Here is a 22,549-nt window from a genome sequence, read left to right as displayed (position 1 = left end):
CCAAATTTACAAGATATATCTGTGATATTACATTACAGGCTGTTCTTTACCGGTAAATACTACTTTTATTAATTAAACTTCGATGTAAAGATAAAGAATTTTCAATAAATACAAATATTCAATAAAGCCAAAACAAGATATCACGATTTAACATGTTCATTCAAAACTAGTCGTGTGCACAACATACAGCATCCGGATGCTGTAATCAGTATCCAGATATTTACAACTGTAGCGCCGGCAAGCTGTACGAATTGGAGAGTAATATTGCTCTCCTCACAGTTGTCTTATAAGACAGGTTAGATCGCCATCTAACTGGACAACATTCACACTCAGGGTGAACACTTAATTTATTAAAACTACAGACCATCACATTACACAATCAAAACAGAACGAACACAACAACAAAACTCCAAACTGTAGCTTTTCAGTTTGCTGCGGGGCTTTCTGGGTAACAGAAGCATATATATCTCCTGCAAAATAACTGTTAAAATAGCTAAAATAGTTTTGATAAAGTGAAATTATGTGTTTTAACAGAACATTTAGGTGAAAATGTTCTTAATATTTGTAAAAAAAAAGAAAGAAATGTTAGTGTATTTTAAGTAACAATATTTAGCTGTAATTTTAATGTAAATATCAAAATTTACATTTTGGCATTGTCTTTCTATCTGTATTTCCTCTGTATTTCAGAAAAAGTACTGTAATTTAATCCTTTTTTTTTTCTTTTTTTTTTTACAGTGTAGCCCATTTCATACAAGAATTGCAGCTCAAGGTGCTTTACATCAAATCAATAAAAACAACAATACAAGTAATAAATGATGATGATGAAAGAATTTGGAGGAATACTTCCAAAAATATACAAACATTTTCATGGAAGAGCAAGGCCTTGAATTATGTAAACACTAGAATAATTCCAAAATTCCTCTTTAGCCATTCTTATCAATTGAATCAACCCTGTTATTACAATTAGCACAGTGAGAACTGATGATTGAAACTGTGCTCTCTAGGAGTGGATACATTATGGGTAACAGGGTATAATTTGGTTTTCAAATTCAAGAACCAGCACTTGACTCTACACTGATTGAAATACAGTATGTGCTGAGAATTATTAAACCAGTGGATAGTGTAACACTTACTACTAGTTGCAAGTTAAGTAGGTAAAGAGGATCAGAGTCGAGGTTTTAAACAATGGAAATATTAATATAGTAAACACACCATAGACCATAGAATGAATTGAAATGCCGGCTTCTTTTATATAAAAATAGAAAAGAAATTAGTTATTTAGATGGAATAAAGAATTGGTACCATATGACACATTTACAATACAATTAAAATAACACACGTTACATACACATCTTCAAATGAATTAAATTCAAGCTCAATCTTTTTCTTTTAGGAAACGAAAATATTTTTTGGGTTTTATCAATTCCTAATTTTAATTCTGTTTAAATTGTTTTTTAAACAGTAAACTTGGAATTATTGTTTACTTTCTATTTGAGTTAACTTCATTTATGAATTCTAATAAGTTCTATTAAGTTCTCAATTTATATTGAATTAGGCCTATTTAAACATCTAGTTTACTTTCCTATGTTACATCTCAGCTAAACCATTGAGATAGCATTAGCATAACACAACCATATGCTTCACCAATATAATAGCATTAGCATGACACAAACGTATGCTTCACCAACATACATAGGGAAAATAATATGCATAAAATCAAAACTAGAAAGGTACATTTCCTGAAGAAAATGTGTGTTTTTGCTGAATGCATTTGAAACGATTTTGTTTAGATGGCTTGAATAATGAAGGTTTTACAAAGATTTTAAAAGAGGTATGTGCTTTAAAAGTACATCAAAGTATATCTGTCATTGTTATGCATCGCAATATTTTCTTACTGTTTAAAAAGGAGAAAAAAGAGTGATGAAAATAGTATCTTATTGACTTTCATAAAATCTTAAGCGTTAAAAGTATTAAAGAATGAAAGACTGAGAAACAGAAAAAGGTTTGAAGTTAGAAAAATGAGAAAATATAGTGATGAAGAATATATTGCATAACAGTTATCAATATAGCAGACAAAAAAGTATGTCAGCAGTATGAAAGTGAAAAAAAGTGTTGCTTTGAAACCAAAATGGTGAGACAGCGTTAAAAGTAAATCTGTCATTGTTATGCATTGCAATATTTTCTTACGGTTGAAAAAGGATTAAAAAGAGTGATGAAAAGGGTATCTTATTTAATTTCATAAATGTTAAAGCGTTATGTTAGAGCTCAATGCTCTTAAGACAGTCACCCCCATCACCCTGTGCGACTCCGCAGTCAACCCTGTGGAGTCATTCCGCTTCCTGTGCACTATCCTCTCCCAGGACCTCAAGTGGAAACTGAACATCAGCTCCCTCACCAAGAAAGCACAACAGAGGATGTACTTCCTACGGCAGCTCAAGAAATTCAACCTGCCAAAGACAATGATGGTGCACTTCTACACAGCCATCATTGAGTCCATCCTCACCTCTATCACCATCTGGTACAATTTTGCCACTGCCAAGGACAAGAGCAGACTGCAGCGTATCATCCGCGCTGCTGAGAAGGTGATCGGCTGCAATCTGCCTACCCTCGAGGGCCTGCACACCTCGAGGACCCTGAGGCGAGCAAGGAAGATTGTGGCCGACTCCTCCCAGCCTGGACAAACTGTTTCAGCCACTCCCCTCCGGCAGAAGGCTGCGGTCCATCAGGACCAAAACCTCACGCCGCACAAACAGTTTCTTCCCATCCGCTGCTGGCCTCTTCAACAAGGCCAAGGACTCACACTGACTTGACCACTTATCACTTTATCTGCACAAGACACCTTGCCATATTGCACGGTTGCCCTATTTGTACTATAGCCATTTTATATTTTATTTCATTCTAAATCTTTTACATTTTTAGCCCCTTAGTATGAGTTAGACTTGTACACTTCTTATTTAAGATTCTTATATGTTTAATGTGTGCACCTTCCTGCCACAGTAAATTCCTTGTCTGTGTGATGTTTCTTGTCGAATAAAACCCATTCTGAAAAGTATTAATAATTGAAAGACGTAGAAACAGAAAAAAGTTTGAACAGTGGAACAGTGAAGAGCGTTGGCCAATCGGATTGGTTCCTTGTTTCTTGTAACGTAGCAACCGTTGGTCATTGTCAACATTTCTAACCTAGAATCTAGGTTTCAGTATCAACATGGAGGAGAAACTAATCATGTGTGCCTGCACACCCAGTCCTGTTCAGACACTTAATTTAAAGATTCAAAATAATAATCCATAGTGCAGGGTTGCCGATGTTGGAGTAGTCCCTGGTGAGTTTTTTATACTTTTAAATTAAATCTCGTCACATTACGTGACTGTTGTGCAACTGCAAAAGCTACTCCAACTCTGATTAAAATGTTGCTGCTTCTGCTGCAATAAGGCTGAACTATTGTGGGTAGTAGATAAGGTCATGTTACATCTAGCCAGCGGATCATATAGACCAATTATTTGTTTGTAAACATTCGGGATGCGCGCGCATTGTGGCTGCAGAAAACCGGGAAAGGATAGCTTTTATAATGGCTAGAGAAGTACACGGATTATACAAATAGTTCGATTTAAAAAGACCAAAAAGGTTGAGGAGGACAGTCTTTAAGAGAGAAAGCGATTCCCCATTGATCTGTCACATCAGAATTTTGATTTGGGTTACGAAAGTCTTGAAATTTGAGTGAGAATGTTGCCCGGTAGACCGCATAGTCTTAGCGGCAGCCATGTCTTCAAGTCATGTCACAAAGTTCATAATTTTACAGTTTTACAGTCAATTCTACACCTAAAAAGTCGAGCAAGGCAGCTTTCAAGAGATATGGGAATTCTGCTTTTAGCCAGCTGGTCGGATTATTTTTGTGATTTGTGTAAAACTGGCAATGTGAGTGAGACTGCGTCCCCGTTACACTGTTTTGACGTTGTTTGCCTCTGGTCGCTCACTGGCAGTGTGCACAATGTTGTATTTCACTCCATTCTACACTAAAAACGTCAGGGAGGACTGTCTTTTGTAGATACGAGCCTGCTGAAGATAGCCAGCATCTCGGATTTCTTTAACTAAGCCTGCTTCATTCGTCATTTGCCTGAGAAAGTGACCTCCGTTAGCCACGCTAGTTTTGCCCGATCACTTGGTCAGGCTATTTAAAGGTATCGGGGTCAAGTGACTTTTGTGCATCGACAAATGAAACGTAAATGTACTTGTCCAAGGACAAGTGCCTCAAAAAGTTAATGTCAAGCCCTGAAATCCAGTGGCCAAAGATATATGATGACCTGATCGACACTCCAAGTGTATTATACCCGGGAGAAGTTTGTCTTTTGCATCCGACATGCGCAGTTGAGCATTTGACAGTCGTGTGACGTAGTGTTAAGTTCCTTAACCTCTGTTGTCAATATCGCCAATAAAAAGTAAATACTGTTAAGAAGCATTTGTTTGTAGGTAACGAACGATAGACGTAGCTAGCTATGTGACCTGGTTTCGCCGTTCTATGGCAGCTAGAATTAGCCTGGTCCTAACCAGACTCTCGTACATTTCATTTGTACAGAGAGTCTGGCCTCGCTCCATTGACAAGCGTTGACTTCCTTGTAGGCGGGTACTCTGTTAAAGTTTAAAACTATTGGATCTGCCCAGATTCACTCTGATCTGCCATAACCAATCGCTAGCGTTCGCCAATTCTTTCACCACTACTGTAACACAGCTAGCTGCCATAGCTGGAAAATTGAACTGTTCCCGAACCCCGTGGGGAGGAGGGCCACAACATCATGGCCACCAACAAAAGTCAGCAAAACTTGTTCTTGCTCTGGCTTTAGCTTATGGATATTCGGCAGCGTTGCCACAACGGACCGAATAGCTTCGCTCGCATCTTTCTCCGCCGCCATTACGGAACTACAACACAAACTAGCACACGACATCAACGTCATTGTTCTCAGCCACTCCCTCTGTTCGCTGATTGGCCGGTAGAAAATTAACCGGAGACATCTGACTTACTTACCTCATGGCCAGACCTAGTACAGAAGCAAAATCAAAATTGAGCGGAAGTACGTAGGAGGGCAGAGCCAGGCTAAGCTAAAATGGCAATAACTGAACAAAAGATCATATTTCGAATATGTCTGCTGTTCTACATTGCCCACACAATTATGTATATATCAACTCTAACATGGCCTGTATCTTGTATTGAAAGTGCTCGTCTAATGTATGGTGGACTGAGAGAACATATTTGTTAGTCAAAGCGGAGCGAGCGGATGTCGTGGGAGAATTCCTACTGTGTTAGATTTACTGCTTCAAATTGAAAACGGATAAGATATTTAGAGTAAAGATAAGTTTCTTAACATCTGTGTTCAATATCGTCAACTAAAATGTTAACTAAAAACTTTTCAGTTACGAAGCCTTTGTTCGTAGGACTAACGCCAGCTGCAGGAAACACTTTCGTGACCCCGGTTTGGCTGTTCGTGACGGTCAGGTATGACAGTGTTGAGCCTCGATTTTTGCAGATTTCTGTGAAACTTGCTAAAAGAAAAATGATCTAGCTAGATTATGTACACTTTAAGCTCAATGTACATACCTTGTTTGGCCAATTTGGTCGATTGTGGAAAAAAGTAGAACCGTTTTTAATTATGGAGAGCCATCGCGCTAGCTTGGAATTGTGTTTCCACTCATCACTTCAGTGATCATAACTTTTAAACAAAATAGTCTATCTTAAATCTGTCAGCTGTTCCGAATTCACCACAAAATTACGCACATTTCATACACTCTAACCTGTCCTCTATCTTGTATTGAAAGTGGTTAAAAATTAGGTTTTCTAAAAAATGTAATGCAGACAGAGAAGATTTTTTGTCAGAATGGCTCCGTGAAATCGTCTTGATAAAGGATGATTTGCCTCACATAATCATATAAATATTTACATCATTAGAAAGCCCTACATCTTGTCTTCAAAATGGTATAAACAGTTCAGGTCTATTATTTGAAAAAGTCTGCATATTCAGGCAGGAAAGTGTTGAACAGTGTCAAAACTCCTCCCACCCTGGACACTCCCTGTTTCAGTCACTCCCCTCCGGCAGAAGGCTGCGGTCCATCAGGACCAATACCTCACGCCACAAAAACAGTTTCTTCCCTTCCGCTGTTGGCCTCTTCAACAAGGCCAAGGGACCACACTGACTAATGACTTCCTGCTTAAAACACACTGCTTTTTGCACTGCATTACAAAATTGTATCTTGTACATTTGTATTTTTTGTAATATTTGTATTTTTATATTGTAAATTACGGCAACTTATATTTTATTGTATATTTTATTTAATTCTAATTCCACTTAGTACTACTAGTTTATGTACCCTTAGTATATAGTCCACATATTTAAATTTTAGGTCCCTATATGTTTATTGTATGCACCTTCCTGCCAAAGCCTTCCTTGTCTGTGCAAACTTTCATGGCGAATAAATCCCATTCTGATTCTGATTCTGAAAAATTGACACGGTGAGAAACAGTTCTGTCACAATGGAATTTGACTTGAACATTCTGAACCATTGAAACCTATTAATTTTTTTTTGCACTTTAAACTTTAATATCTTAAAAACTTTAAAAGTTATCAATGAGAAAAGTAATAGCACACTAAAGCAGTTCAGACTTTATCAAATGAATTTTGAACAGTGTTTCTATCTTAAACAGTGTGAAACTAGTAGGCGAGCAAAAAAACGTGTCCGGGAGGAAAATTTATAATAAGTATGCAGAATAACAATAGTGTTTTTGCTTGCAGCAAACACACTAATACATAAAGAAATATATGTGAGAGAACACAGGTTGTGCCCTTGCCGAAGGCAAGCACACCCAATAATAAGTATGCAGAATAACAATAGTGTTTTTGCTTTCAGCAAACACACAAAAAAATATATAAGTATGCAGAATAACAAGTGTTTTTGCTTTCAGCAAACACACTAATCATATTTCAAGTATAACATTCAAATATCAAAAGAACACATTCTAAACATACTGTGAATGTAATGGTGTATATTCAGTTCAGTATGTGGTAACTGGCTCGTTAACAAGTTCAGACGGATTCTTTCTTACGACCACGTTGTGCAGTTCGTGAATTCCACTTGAGGTAGAAACAGTCCGTCGATCTGAGATGGTCACTCTTACCACGAAATCCAACGTTCCCGCGAACTTCTAGTTGAAGTAATGAAGGTTTCTGTCAGTCCTACCATTCGTTGGACGAAAGGATTGATGCTTGTGACAGCAGGTGCTTTCCTCCGATGTAACAGGATTCAGTTCAGTGTGGTTACTGGCTCGGAAGGCTCGCCATCTATTCTTCTGCAAGCATGGAGCTAGGATGCTAGCATGGATGCAGCCGCATGGATGCTTAGCTCCACGCGATTTCTCGGTATCTCTCAATAACTTAATAACTAATGCCAAAATAACCACAGTCTACCGACGTAGACAGAACACAACTCAAAACACTTTTAGAAAATAAAATAAAAGCTTACAATAATACAAATCCAGTCTTTTCAAGTTATTTAGCTCACTGGTTTCAAACAAGCGTCTTTCTTCTATATCGCTGTCTTCAATCTCTTGCAAATACGTTCTTCCCGCCACAGGAAGAGCTACAGTTATTCTGATTGATACAACAGCAGTATCTTAAAGTACCAGGATAACATTTTAATCAGATTAAATCATGGATTTTATAACTACTATAACTTTACTCAGGTAAGTTTTAATACTATTTATTCACTTATTTATTAACTAAATCATATTTATTTTTAACCTGGGTTACAATAGTGTTGTGTAAACATGCAATAAGGTGCAAATTACTTTTCCTTCCGGATAAAAAAATAAATACAAAATTAAATGTGAAAGGAGTAGGGTCTCACCTTTTCTCTCCCTTGTACCACTCAAATGTTGGGACAGGAACAGATGCAGCTTCACACCTCAGCAGAGCAGTGCGACCTAGCCCTACCGCATGGCTCTTCGTCTCATGGATGGTTGGAGCAACTGGGACCAAGAAACAAAATGTCATTGTTATAAAAGTAACAACAATTTTGTCCTCATAAAAAACTTTTCTAATATGATAGATGATTTGATCCAGTATCCTATTGTGGTCAGTGATTTAATACACATAATGTACACTGGGGGCAGGTAGTAGGAAAGTTAATCCATATGTAAAGGAAAAGGATATGACTTGACTATGACATGGTTATAAATTGGTTAACATATATTAAAAGACTGTATGGCAGTGGCAGGTCCTTCAAATGAAATCAGTATCCTTTCATATGCTTCTGAAATGAAACATAATCTATTTGGCAGTGCCAGAGAGCAAGCTTTAACAATGGTCTCAAGCTGCCTGGGCACTTTTTGTACATTAAACGTTCTAAGAGCTTGTGGTTACAAAACATTTAATTATTGGATTGAAATTTGAATATGTGCAATGCATTAGGCTGACTCTAATACTGTAGTTAGTAACAATAGGAGTTGGTCGACGGTGTTCGTATTATCAAAGTCTGTCAAATTAATTAATTCACTAAATCTGCATTTTTGCTTTATTTTCTTCCCTCTAATGTTGTATTTGTGCTATATATTATTAGGATGGTGTTCCATTCATTAACCAAGTGTAGTAATTTGAATGATCTAATTGTCAATGAATGAGAATAAAAAGGACAGTTTAAATCTGACTGGCAGTGTTCAAAGTAGTTTTTAATATATTCCTTTAGGAGGCAAAGCTGGTTCAATTTCTGCCATTATCTTAAAAGGAAACACAATTCAAGCTCCTGCATTGGGAAATTGTATGAAGTGAACCACTCATTTCAAAGACAAAATTAATGAAAGACTATCAATATCAAAGGAATTTAAATACACGCACAAACATGTTTATAATACATCCCGAAAGTATTCACAGCTCTTCATTTTCCCACAATTTGCTATGTTAGCCTTTTTCTAAAATGGATCAAATTCATTTTTCCCCTCAAAATTGCCACCATGACAAAGTGAAAAAGTTTTGTTTAACATTTTTTATAGATTTGCAAAAATTAAGACTAATTATATCTAAAATACAACATGTACATAAGTATTCACAGCCTTTGCTCAATACTTTGTCGAAGCACCTTTGGCAGCAATTACAGCCTCAAGTCTTTTTGAGTATGATGCTACAAGCTTGGCACATCTATTTTTGGGCAGTTTTTCCCATTCTGCTTTGCAGGACCTCTCAAGCTCCATCAGGTTGGATTGGGAGCATCGGTACACAGCCATTTTCAGATCTCTCCAGAGATATTCAATCGGGTTCAAGTCTGGGCTCTGCCTTTATTATCTTGGCTGTGTGCTTAGGGTAGTTGTCCTGTTGGAATATGAACCTTCACCCCAGTCTGAGGTCCAGAGCGCTCTGGAGCAGGTTTTCAGCAAGGATGTCTCGGTATATTGCTGCATTCATCTTCCCTCGATCCTGACTAGTCTCCCAGTTCCTGCCGCTGATAAACATCCCCACAGCATGATGCTGCCACCACAATGCTTCAATGTAAGGATGGTATTGGCCAGGTGATTGGCCAAATGTAAATGTAAATCACTAAATGATGAGCGGGGTGCCTGGTGTCCTCCAGACATGACGCTTGGCATTCAGGCCAAAGAGTTCAATCTTTGTTTCATCAGACCATATAATTTTGTTTCTCATGGTCCGAGAGTCCTTCAGGTGCCTCTTTGCAAACTACAGACCTGTTGTCATGTGCCTTTTACTGAGGAGTGGTTTCCGTCTGGCAACTCTAGGAAGAGTCCTGGTGGTTCCAAACTTCTTCCAATTACGGATGATGGAGGCCACTATGCTCATTGGGACCTTCAATGCTGCAGACATTTTTCTGTACCCTTCCCCTGATCTGTGCCTCGATACAATCCTGTCTCGGAGGTGTACAGACAATTCCTTGGACTTCGTGGCTTGGTTTGTGCTCTGGCATGCACTGTCAACTGTGGGACATTATATAAACAGATGTGTGCATTTCCAAATCATGTCCAATCAACTGAATTTACCATGGGTGGACTCCAATCAAGTTGTACAAACATCTCAGGGATGATCAGTGGATACAGGATGCACCTGCACATTTTGAGTGTGATACATTAACATAAAAATCAGCATGGATTAATTTACATACGTAAGCCCTTTCAATTTGAGTTTGACCAAGATGAGGTCTGCACAACATGTTGTTTGGGGACGGATCATTTGAAACTACGTACGAAAACCAAAGTAAGTGCGTAATGTATGTTTTCTATTGCCTGGGAATTAACTAATATTTAAATGGCATTCATGAAAAAAGTTTTTTACTGTTGTTTTGTTAAAAAAACGAGCTATAAGCTGCATAGAAATATAAACCGCACCACCACAAGAAAAAAAATAAAATAAAATACGGTAGTCCAAAACACCCCTAAACTGAACTTGCCTGCCTCAAGAACCACTTAGTTGACTACTAACCTATACAAAAATACAGTGGGTTGTCCGGTTCTAACTAGTGTTTTTAGACAAAGTTTTCCTGCTGGTTGTGTATGCCAAGGGCGACTTGGGCATACACAAAAACTTTATCCAGGGACACAGGAATAAACAAAACATGCAGGCTGTACAGGGACTAAACAGCTAACAGCAAACAATTGACTAAACAACACCAAACAAATACATACTCAGGACATAACAGGACAAAGTGAGAGGTATGCTAAACTAAGTAAGGTATGCATGAACAAAGTGTCTGTCCATGTGGGGGAAAGCAAAAGAGTTTCCCCGTTAGAACCAACTGACTGACAAAAAAATGAAACAAAAAACTGGTCACGGAACAAACTTAATTTCTAAATGTTGTTTTTGTGACCTGGACATTATTGATTTCTTCATGTGTTGAACCTGCTAAGTTTGCAGAAGATTCACAAAGAGTGAGTAATTTGTTACGGTATCGACACCATGGCCGCACTGGAACCTCACTTCAATGTAATTATAGATGTATTTAGCACTAGATGAGTCCTCCATACTAATACTCTCGCCGTGCACCTCGTAATGCCCCCTAACTAAGAGGTCCAAAGGGCTGTAAGTACTCGGAAATACGGCTACATTGCTGTCCTCGGTGACATAGAGACTGGGGCCACGTACCTTTTATAATGAAACGAGGTAACACTTTAGAATAATGGTCCGTTGTTAACGAGTAGCTATGCAGGAAGTAATAGGTAGCTACATTAACACCGAATTTAATACTATTAACTAATATGGAACCAAGATTAACTAAGCAGTAAGTAATAGCTAATTGTTGGAATGCTGCTTCACGTATCACTAGCTACAGTACAGTACAGTTTCGGTTCTAACTGCCTCTCCGAAAGCCTAGAGTGCAGACTGAAACGCTTAGAGTTGAGGGGAGCTTCGGATGTCGTTGAAAAAATATTTTTAGTTTGCCAGCATTGCCACAATTTTCGCTCTTCATGCTTCATTTTTGGATCAATAGATAGCTAATTTTGTGCTGGTCGTAGACAGTTGTCTGTTGAATCCAATAGACGTACACATTTGTTCAGAGCCCCACGAAAGCGAGACAAAGTCCAACTCTCGCCCCATAGAGACCAATGTAAATCTGGTGACAAAATCGTCAGAGAAAGCAAAAAGAACAAGATTTTGAAACTGCCGTTAGAGTTGTATTTCTGACCGCACAGAAATATAAAGGACATCTCTGGTTTCGGCAAAGTCTTGGGTCTCGGAAAATATCCTTATTTTTTGGATTGGACGTATAGTTTTGCGTCTAGGTTAACTTCTTCCGTCTTCCTTTCTCTTACGGATTTTACCCACCTCTCCATTGAAGTTAGTGAGAGAATTTGAAAGGCTGCTCTCGCTTCAAGGCTCATAGCTGAAAATCTGTAAATGTGAGCTCTTTAGTAGTTACATTGGCTAAAAGAGGACAAGTTTTCCTACATTTTAAGGTATAACTTGTTTCTGTAAGTTAAACTATATGAACGTTAGAGGAATTTGTTTGACAATTTAGTTCAATATCAAGAAAAGAACAGACGCTCATTCATAAAAATCAAGAAGGAGAAAAAGTTTTAATGTATTTGAAACAGTCATAATTCAAAATTGGCTGAATATTTCAAAAAGCTGAATCAATTGGGAATAGCTGAATGTCTTGTGAACATTTTAAAGGTTGAATGGAGTCTCTAGCTGAAAGTATGCTGAAGTAGTTACGTTTAAAAGAGGAGGAAGCTTTTTAATGATTTGAAAGGATTTACCATAACTTTTAATGGGAGAATAATTTACATTACATTTACATTTAGTCATTTAACAGACGCTCTTATCCAGAGCGACTTACAGTAAGTACAGGGACATTCCCCCGAGGCAAGTAGGGTGAAGTGCCTTGCCCAAGGACACAACGTCAGTTGGCATGACCGGGAATCGAACTGGCAACCTTCGGATTACTAGCCCGATTCCCTCACCGCTCAGCCACCTGACTCCCCGCACAAAAACCTTAATATCTTAAAAAGTATAGGAGTGAGAAATACCAAAAGACATAGCACACATCTCCTGAAGGAGCTGAACGTTTTGATACAAAAATTGTAGGAATCGGTGAAAGTATGCAGGACTAGTTAAAGGACAAAAAACGGCGGAAGAACTAAGAAGAAACTAAGAACTAAGAAAAAAGTGCATTTCCTGCAGAAAATGCGTTGGAATGCTGAAATATGAATTATTTGTTTTTAAATTGCTGAAAATAGGCTACAGAATTAGAAAATACCCGCAAGCTGAAAGCTGAAATGAATTTCAAAAATGTGTGAGTCACACAAAAGAGGAAGTGTGGAAGCTAAACTGCATCATCTAACAAAGCTAAGTGCTTAAATACAATGCGGGAGAATAAGTTTGAACGTTGTGAAGTAATCGAAGAAATAGTCGAATTTCAAGAGGCAGTGTGGAAGCTGAACTGCATCATCTAACAAAGCTAAGAGCTTAAATAGCCTACAATGCGGGAGAAGCTGAAAGCTGAACTGTTCAACTGTAGAAGTAGTAGAAGTAGTATATTCGTTTTAGTAGCTGAAATTATAGCGCTATTGGTCTTTTAATGAGACAAGTTGACTGAATAGCTCTGTCTTGTGACTCCACTAATCAGCTAATACAAATCACCTGTGTGAGAGACTGAGTGGTGCGTGTCTGTCGTTGCCACGGTGATGGTGCAGCTATGATTGCTAACCAGCTGAGGGTAGAGAATAACAGAAATGGAGCTAGAATCCACACCTCAAACAAGTTAACTTAGACGCAAAACTATACGTCCAATCCAAAAATATATTTTCCGAGACCCAAGACTCTGCCGAAACCAGAGATGTCCTTTATATGTCTGTGCGGTCAGAAATACGACTCTACCGGCAGTTTCAAAATCTTGTTCTTTTTGCTTTCTCTGACGATTTTGTCACCAGATTTGCACTGGTCTCTATGGGGCGAGAGTTGGACTTTGTCTCGCTTTCGTGGGGCTCTGAACAAATGTGTACGTCTGTTGGATTCAACAGACAACTGTCTACAACCAGCACAAAATTAGCTATCTATTGATCCAAAAATGAAGCAAGAAGAGCGAAAATTGTGGCAATGCTGGCAAACTATAAATATTTTTTCAACGACATCTGAAGCTCAGGCCTCCACTCTAAAGGCCGAAATATGCTTCTGCGTCTCCGTTTACGGATGGGCGGGGGCACGGATACGCACGGATACGGACGGATAGACTTCGTTTATGGTTCTCCGTAGGCTGTGGGTGCTGAAAACAATTCACCGCCAGAAGAGTAGGTGGCGCAACGGTTTTTTGTAAGTCGTCGTGGAGTGTTTATTTACCTAGATTATCGAGAAGTCGGAGCAAATTTACAAATTAGCCGTTTCATCAATAAAATACGCACATTTTCAGCAACTACACTGCCCATTTCTCGTCACATTTTAATTCAGATGCTGATTTACATGTACTGTTTAGCTGAAATATGAATTGTAAAAACGTACAGCAATGGCAGTCAAAGGATTCTGTTCGTCCTGTTTATCACGGCAACCCCGCCCCCCGCACCTGACGCAAGCGGTTCTTAATACTGACCAATCACAGCCAAGGGGGTCTCCGTAGCTCTCCGAAATTACGACGGATAGTTAGAAAATTCAGGAGGTGCACGTCGAGCTCTCCGATGGCTGACGGAGAGCTCGAAGAGGGCGTTCCACGGAGACGAGGGCATTCCCATGTGTCAGTTTTTCGAAAAACGCAGAAGCATATATCGGCCTTAAGCGTTTCAGTCTGCACTCTAGGGTTTCACGTACACACCCATGTAAATCTCAGAAAAACGTATCAAATATCAAAAAGCTGAATTATTTCAAAAAAGTTTAGGGTTTTGTCAACATTTTAAAGTTTAAATGGTGGCTCTAGCTGAAAGATTGAGGAAGAAGAAGGATTTGGAAGTTGAAGAAGTTTAAAGAAGTTTGAGAGGATTTGAAAGAAAACTCCATTGGAAACCCATGTTAAAAATATTATGAATATTGATTTATATTAATTCAAGCATAAGAGGTACAAAGCTGAAAAGTCATAGCACCCATGGCCTGAAACTGCTGAATTTTTTAATAGCTGAACGGTTTTAATAGCTGAAGATTTGAAGGCGCTGAAAGGTGCCACGGAAGCAATAGAAGATAAATAATAATAAGTTGAATAAAGATTCAAAGAACAATACTTTGAATGCTGAAGCAGCATTCCAACAATAAGTTGAATAAAGATTCAAAGAACAATACTTGGAATGCTGCATTCCAACAATTATCACGGCAAACAATTACACTGCACTAAACTGTAAGTGTAAATGTAAAGTGAAAATAACAAAACCAGTCAGTATGATGACTTGAGCGAATATCATTCACGTCTTACTAAAACAGCGGCCACGCGAAAGGGAATGAGGAAACTGTTTCCTCTACTAAAAAATACAATGCGGGTCACGTGAAAAAAGGATCCAAAGCCTTTTAGAAAGACCGAGTCGGGAAATGAACGAATCGTTTGTTTCCTCCAGTACAGAGCCTATGCAGGTCACGTGAAAAATTATCCAAAGACTCGTAGAAAGACCGAGTCGGGAAATGAACGAATCGTTTGTTTCCTCTAGCTATCACTACAGAGCCTATGCAGGTCACGTGAAAAATGATCCAAAGACTCGTAGAAAGACCCAGTCGGGAAATTAACGAATCGTTTGTTTCCTCTAGCTACGACTACAGAGCCTATGCAGGTCACGGGAAAAATGATCCAAAGACTCGTAGAAAGACCGAGTCGGGAAATGAACGAATCGTTCGTTTCCTCTAGCTACCACTACAGAGCCTATGCAGGTCACGTGAAAAATGATCCAAAGACTCGTAGAAAGACCGAGTCGGGAAATGAACAAATCGTTCGTTTCCTCTAACTACCACTACAGAGCCTATGCAGGTCACGTGAAAAATGATCCAAAGACTCGTAGAAAGACCGAGTCGGGAAATGAACGAATCATTTCTGTTTACTTGGACGAGCCTATGCAACAGTCCCGATGCGCGGCCACGAGAAAATGAACAAATCACTCTTTGAGAGGACTCGTTACTCCCGAGTCCTTGTTCACGAACGACACATCACTATTGGGGGATAGCTAGGCTAACTATAGTTTTACTGCAAGGCAGCTGCAGAAACGCCACAAGCAAAGAGGCCAGGGTGATAACTATTTACTCATTTTACTTTGTGATGTGAAACACAATTGTGAAATGTTATGTACAATATTAGCTGATATTATTAAGGAAGTAGGCCTTTCGGAATCTACTTTCGGAAACGATAGTCTACTATTTCACTGAAGCATTAGCATCATGACATTAGCCTACAGTGGTCTATGATGCATCTGTCTTCAATCGTTAAAATAAACATTCCTCACAAATACATTTTCGTTGTAGGATTTATTATGACATTACATTACAAGTAAACGATTTGTTGGTGAAATTATCATTACCTGTGGTTTCAAACCAGTGTTGCTCACTGCAACGCTGTAGCTTACACTAGACACACTACAAAAACATCTAGCGTTACACAGCTGTTTAGGAAGTCAAACGGCGACAGAACATGTTCGGCACTCCCCTTACTTAAATCAAAAGTCTTTCAATAGATGAAACTATCTGACTACCAACCTGAACTTCATTGCCACAACCTAAACTTTGTCAATCTGTTCATGAAAATAATTAATTTCAGCCTAAACAATACAACGGAACGTTACATCGAATTCAACCAACGCAATCGCTACCAAGACGAACACAGCAGTAGTCTAGTAGTACAATTTACCGGGGTAGCTTCTCCACACAGGGCTGTATCGCATTTTGCGTTGTTACTGACAATGATCGCTACCAGTGAGCTTTTTATGAATGAGCGATTTTCCACTAAATAAATGTCAAGCTCATTTACGTTTTTGGGGGCATATTTTCAGTTTGCAGATGGTATTGTAGTGTTGGTATTGTAGAGATTAGGTACATTTGTACACCGGTCTGCCAAATTTATTCGTTTTGATGCAACTATGAGGCTGCCTCTTGCAGGGGAAATGAGAAGACATCTATTTCATTCTACATTTCACTCGTATTTTCAGTTGTAAATGAGCAGCAAAAAAAAAAAAATGCTTCTAAATCTATGTAATCTTTATAAATAATAAGTATGCATTTTTATATAAAATATACAGAAATATCAGTAGTAAAAATGTCATTAAAAAACGGACCCCTGTGCAACCGACGCAAGCAAGCACACCCTACAATTTCCCCAGAAATTGTTCCCTCTCTAGTTATTATTATAATAAATGATTTTGCTCCAATAACACAAGTCTGGTAGACAATGACCATGCAGTGATTTTGATGCCTCATTGCAAAACTGAATCAAAAGCAGATCCTGAAATTATATAACTCACCACATACCTAGAATCCCAGCAAAATCTGCCCATGGCATGCCAGCTGAATAATATTTATCCTCTTTGTTTTGTGCAAATACAAACATGTAATTCTTCCATTTTTTCTCCTGTTGAGAGTTTTTTTGGGGGGGGAGTTTTTCCTTGTCTTCCTTGAGGGTTTAGGTTGGTTGAGGGGCAGTTCTATGGGCGTATGTGAAGCCCTCTGTGACATGCTTGCGTGTAAAAAGGGCTATACAAATCAATTTGATTTGATGTACAAACAAATACAAAGAAAAGCTACACTAGGACAGCCACCATGCTATTTCATTGGACATACCGGTCATCATCACAAACAGAAAATGGCATGGTAAAATGCATGGTTACAAACCTGAAACTAGTGTTAGAAGTCACAGAACTATCCATATTCTTCCAACAGATTTATCTACCCCTGTTTTATCTGTTAATACCCCACAGATGAAACTGGCCCTTCTAAATGTTAGATCACTAAATAACAAAACATTTCTAGTTAATGATCTGGTCAAAGAAAACAACTTAGACTGCATCTGTCTAACAGAAACCTGGCTAAACAATGACATGGCAACAGCAACTTTGATAGAAGCGTGTCCGCCCGATTACAGCTTTCACCAAGTTTCTAGGACATCAAAAAAAGGTGGAGGAGTCGCAGCTATTTTCTCCTCTAAACTGTTGTTCAAAATCACTGAGCTAGGTGAATTCACATCATATGAATATCTTGCTATAGAGCTCAAAACCGAATCAATACTTTTTGTTATTATATATCGGCCACCCAAGCACTCGCCAATATTCATACAAGAATTCTCTGAACTATTATCACTATGTGTCACTAGATATGACAAAGTAGTTTTAAACGGAGACTTAAATATCCAAGTAAATAAAAAAGCAGACCCAAGAACTATTGAGCTCTTAAATCTCCTCGACAGTTTCAATCTAACTCAACACATAACAGACCCAACACACCGGCATGGAAACACACTAGATCTAGTGATAACAACTGGACTAAATATCAATAATATTTCAATAACTGATCTACCCCTCTCAGACCATCATTATATACTTTTTAATGTGGAAATTATCCTAACAAAAAATCCATAGAAGATATTTAGACGATACAGCTATGATGACATTTTCTGAACAATTTGCTCTATATGAGCCGACTAACCATGATTGCTCTCTGAATGAAATGGTAGAGAACCTCAATGATGCACTATTATCTGTGTTAGACTCTTGCACTGTTGCACCACTGAAAACAAAAAAGAAGTGCACAAGCAGAACCTCCCCATGGCTGAGAAATAAAAATGTTAGTGAAACGAAAAGAAAATGCCGTGCAGCAGAGAGAAAATGGAGGAAAACAAAGATCACTATCCACTACAATATCTACAAAGATACACTAACCACCTATAACAAAACCATCCGTCTAGCAAGGAGAGAATATTTCTCCAACATTATTACAGAAAATGCCAGAAATTCCAGAGTTCTTTTCTCCACCATTGACCAGCTGCTAAACACTGTCCCTGCTCCACCTCCATCCTCAGCAGTTAAATGTGAAGAGCTTGCTTTGTTCTTCAAGAACAAAATAACTTTGATCAGAGCTAGTATTATTAATAGTGGGGTCGAAACTGACATCAGTAGATTCTGCAACATAACCATGAGCACATTTACCTGTATCACACTTAGTGAACTTTCCAAAATTGTCAGCGAATCTAACTCCACAACCTCAGATATTGATCCTATACCCACAACATTCTTGTTGTGGGTGTTTGATAGTGTCTCAGGTCCGGTGCTATAGATTATAAACACATCCCTTAGAACTGGCGTCTTCCCAGATGCCTTCAAAACAGCTGTTGTAAAGCCCCTATTAAAGAAACCCAAATTGGATAACAGTCTACTTGCAAATTACAGACCAATATCAAACCTTCCATTTATTAGTAAAGTACTGGAAAAGATAGTTTTAGTCCAATTAAATTATTTTCTTGAAGAAAATAACATCCTGGAAGGCTCGCAGTCAGGTTTCAGGAAATATCACAGTACTGAAACTGCTCTCACCAAAATAATTAGTGACCTCAGACTAAACTCTGATGCAAATAAAGTCTCTATCCTTATCCTGTTAGATCTCAGTGCAGCATTTGATACCATTGATCATGACATCCTAATCAATAGACTGGAAAAACGTATTGGGTTCACGGATAGTGTATTGAACTGAATATATCATATATCACAGGAAGGAAGTTTTATGTTAGTTTAGGAGACCATAGGTCCAAGAAACATGAGAACTGCTACGGGGTTGCTCAAGGAAGCTGCTTAGGTCCATTACTTTTTTCTCTTTATATGTTACCACTCGGCGACATAATCAGAGAACATAACATAGATTTCCATAGCTATGCGGATGACACACAACTATATATATCCACTGAACCCAACGATGCAACGGCCATCAATTCCATAACCAACTGCCTGTTGGCAATAAACAAATGAATGAATGATAACTTTCTTAAATTAAATGAAGACAAAACCGAAGTCCTACTATGTGGCCCCAAATCCAAAAGAGAGATGCTTACTAAGAATCTAGGAGGCTTAACCCACTGTCTTAAACCAGAGGTGACGAGTCTCGGTGTAACCTTCAACTCTCACATTAATAAAGTGACCAAAACAGCTTTCTTTCACCTGAGGAATATAGCAAAAGTACGACCATTCATAAACCAAAATGATGCAGAGAAGTTAATTCATGCTTTTATATCCAGCCGGCTGGACTACTGTAACACACTTTTCACTGGTCTTCCCAAGAAAACCACTGAAAGACTACAGCTCATTCAAAATTCTGCAGCTAGATTATTAACCAAAACTAAAAGGAGAGAACACATTAGTCCTGTCCTAGCTACTTTACACTGGCTCCCCGTTACCTTCAGAATTGACTTTAAGGTCCTTTTCCTCACATACAAAGCTCTACACGGACAAGGACCTAGCTACATTGCTAACTCCCTTATAAACTACACACCAGCTAGAACACTGCGATCATCAAATGCAGGCCTATTAGAGGTCACCAGAAGCAGTCATAAGAAGATTGGTGATTCGGCCTTTGTCAATTACGCCCCAATACTATGGAACAAATTACCCATAAATATTAGGGAAGCAAATACGCTAGACATTTTTAAAAGACAGCTTAAAACCTACCTTTTTACCGAAGCATTTAAGTAATTTTATCACTTTTATTAGTTATATTATTGTTTTTATAATTTGCTATTTTAATTATTACTTTTATCACTTGTATTATTGTTTTTATTGATTTTATGTAAAGCACCTTGAGCTACAATCCTTGTATGTGCTATATAAATAAAGTCTTACTTACTTACTTACAAATTGGCACGCCATATTTTAATTTAGTCTGTGTTTCAGAAGAGCTGTAAAAGATTGGATTAAAAAAATCCATCTCAAGTCAAGCTTGTTTGTGCACCATTCACAAAAATACTTAGTCGCCATTTGACACATGCACTTACAAACAACAAAATGGCATTATGTATCAGTCTAGGGCAGTGGTTCTCAACCCTGGTCCTCAAGTACCCCCTCCCCTGTCTTGCATGTTTTAGATATTTCCCTGTTCCAACACACCTGATACAAAAATATTTGTATGTATTCAACTGAGGTAAACTGATCCGGAGGGGGGGGGGGTAATATTCTGAGATTAAAGTTGTAAATTTTGCGAGAAGAAAGTCAGAATTATACTTTTCAATAGGATTCAGCAATAAGGAAATAGGCTAGCTCTACTCCAAATTTTTCTCAGAATCACCAGATTGTAATAAGCATTCAGACTTTGAAAAGACATTGCCGTGATTTGGGCCTATTCAGAAGGAAACATCATACTTATTTGGATGAGGTGATGGCTTTTGTACATCAGGAACTACAATGCAATGGACAGATGCAAGGATATCGCTGGTTACATCTACGGGCAATTCAAATTCAATTTGTGGTTCAACAGGACACAATACGACAGATCCTCAAATTAATCGATCCTCGAGGTGTGGATCAGCTTTGAAGAGCGCAGCATCTTGGCTGTGTCCTGTTGAACCACGAACCTATTGAAAAGTATAATTTGATCAGGCATCCATAACTGCAGGCTTTATACATGGCAAGCGGCGGCGTCTGTGATGTGATGAGGTTGACCATGCAAAGTGAACACCAAAGTCATTAGAGTCAGGGACCACACTGACTTTAATGACTTCCTGCTTAAAACACACTGCTTTTTGCACTGCATTACAAAATTGTATCTTGTACATTTGTATTTTATGTAATATTTGTATTTTTGTATTTTTATATTGTAAATTACGGCAACTTATATTTTATTTTATATTTTATTTAATTATAATTCCACTTAGTACTGCTAGTTTATGTAGCCTTAGTATAGATAGTCCACATATTTAAATTTTAGGTCCCTATATGTTTATTTTATAATACGGGTGGATGAAATCAAGCATTCTGATTGGTTGAGAGGGAGTTCCGGGGTGTGCATTATTGAGCGATAAAGTACTGTGCGCCTTTTTACATTTACCTTAAAAGGGAAGCGTTCCATATTAGTGCGCACTCAAAAAGTAACTGTACACCTGTTTACAATTAAGCTGAGGAGCGTTCCGTATTAGTGCGTTATCAAAATAACGGTTAGATTGTGCGCGACCGTTATTCATTTCAAGCTTGACAGTAATCACATCAACAACATGTTTCGTGTTAACTTCGATCTTTTGGGGGGGATGACTTTTGATCAATGGTTAGCCGAAGAGGATGATTCAGGTGGGCGTCATGCTCTTATAGACAAAAAAGAAAGAAAGAAATTGAGGTCTTGAGGAAATGTTGCGCAACGAAAGAAACACTTGCCCTTATTCTATCGAGTAACTCGTAACTATAGTATAGCCTATACCCAGTGCCTACATTTGAATGATTTAGAATGTTTAGGCCTAATGTTTAAATTAAATATTATTTTATTGAAAGTGTCCCATTGTCATTGTTGTTATTTTAAAGGCAACTTTTATAAAATGAGCATTGAGAATGAATGAGATGGTGCGAGATCTAGCTAGGCTAACAAATGTGAAGTTCACAATGCTGTTTGTCCGTTGCATAGCAACAGCCACACGTACGGGACTATTTTCTCTCGGCTACTGAAATGGATACACAACGTTTGTTGGCTATAACTATTTTGTGCTGAAAGACAGCTTACTATTTATTTACTATTTATAATTTCGCTGGTAACCGTATTATAAAAGCAATAAGGTACTCAAGGGCGTCGGGCCTAACAACACCCTGGAAAACGTACTTAATTGACGATAATGTACTGCCTCTCGTACCTTATTGCTTAAGTATGCACCTTCCTGCCAAAGCAAATTCCTTGTCTGCAAACTTTCATGGCGAATAAATCCCATTCTGATTCTGATTATGAAGCGATGAGGTTCCTTGAAAGAAAATAATAATAATTCTCGCAAAATTACTTTTTTTCCGCAAATTTGTGACTTTATAAACTCGGAGGTAAAAATGCACACGTCAAAGTTTTATTGAGCAATACAATTTCACATTACAAGTTGTAAATTACTCATGATTTAATTTCATTTTACAAGCACGTCTGTGTCACAATAGCCCCGCCCTGTTCATATTAGGCG

At 38.2% G+C, this 22,549-nt stretch overlaps 1 protein-coding gene across 5 annotated transcripts in view; it reads right to left on the bottom strand.

Moving 5' to 3' along the window:
• negr1 (neuronal growth regulator 1) overlaps positions 1 to 22,549 on the bottom strand; it is a 227,218-nt gene that overhangs the window by 79,838 nt on the left and 124,831 nt on the right. For all 5 annotated transcript variants that reach the window (XM_062451018.1, XM_062451019.1, XM_062451020.1 and 2 more), the window contains exon 5: positions 7,889 to 8,009. In XM_062451018.1, the coding sequence (XP_062307002.1) occupies positions 7,889 to 8,009 (121 nt within the window). The remainder of the gene's footprint in view (positions 1 to 7,888; positions 8,010 to 22,549) is intronic.

This window comes from Osmerus eperlanus, chromosome 24 (genome assembly GCF_963692335.1).
Source record: "Osmerus eperlanus chromosome 24, fOsmEpe2.1, whole genome shotgun sequence".
Lineage (NCBI taxonomy): Eukaryota > Metazoa > Chordata > Actinopteri > Osmeriformes > Osmeridae > Osmerus > Osmerus eperlanus.
The sequence above is the reverse complement of the archived record's forward strand: the minus strand, read 5'-3'. Positions and strand labels throughout refer to the sequence as shown.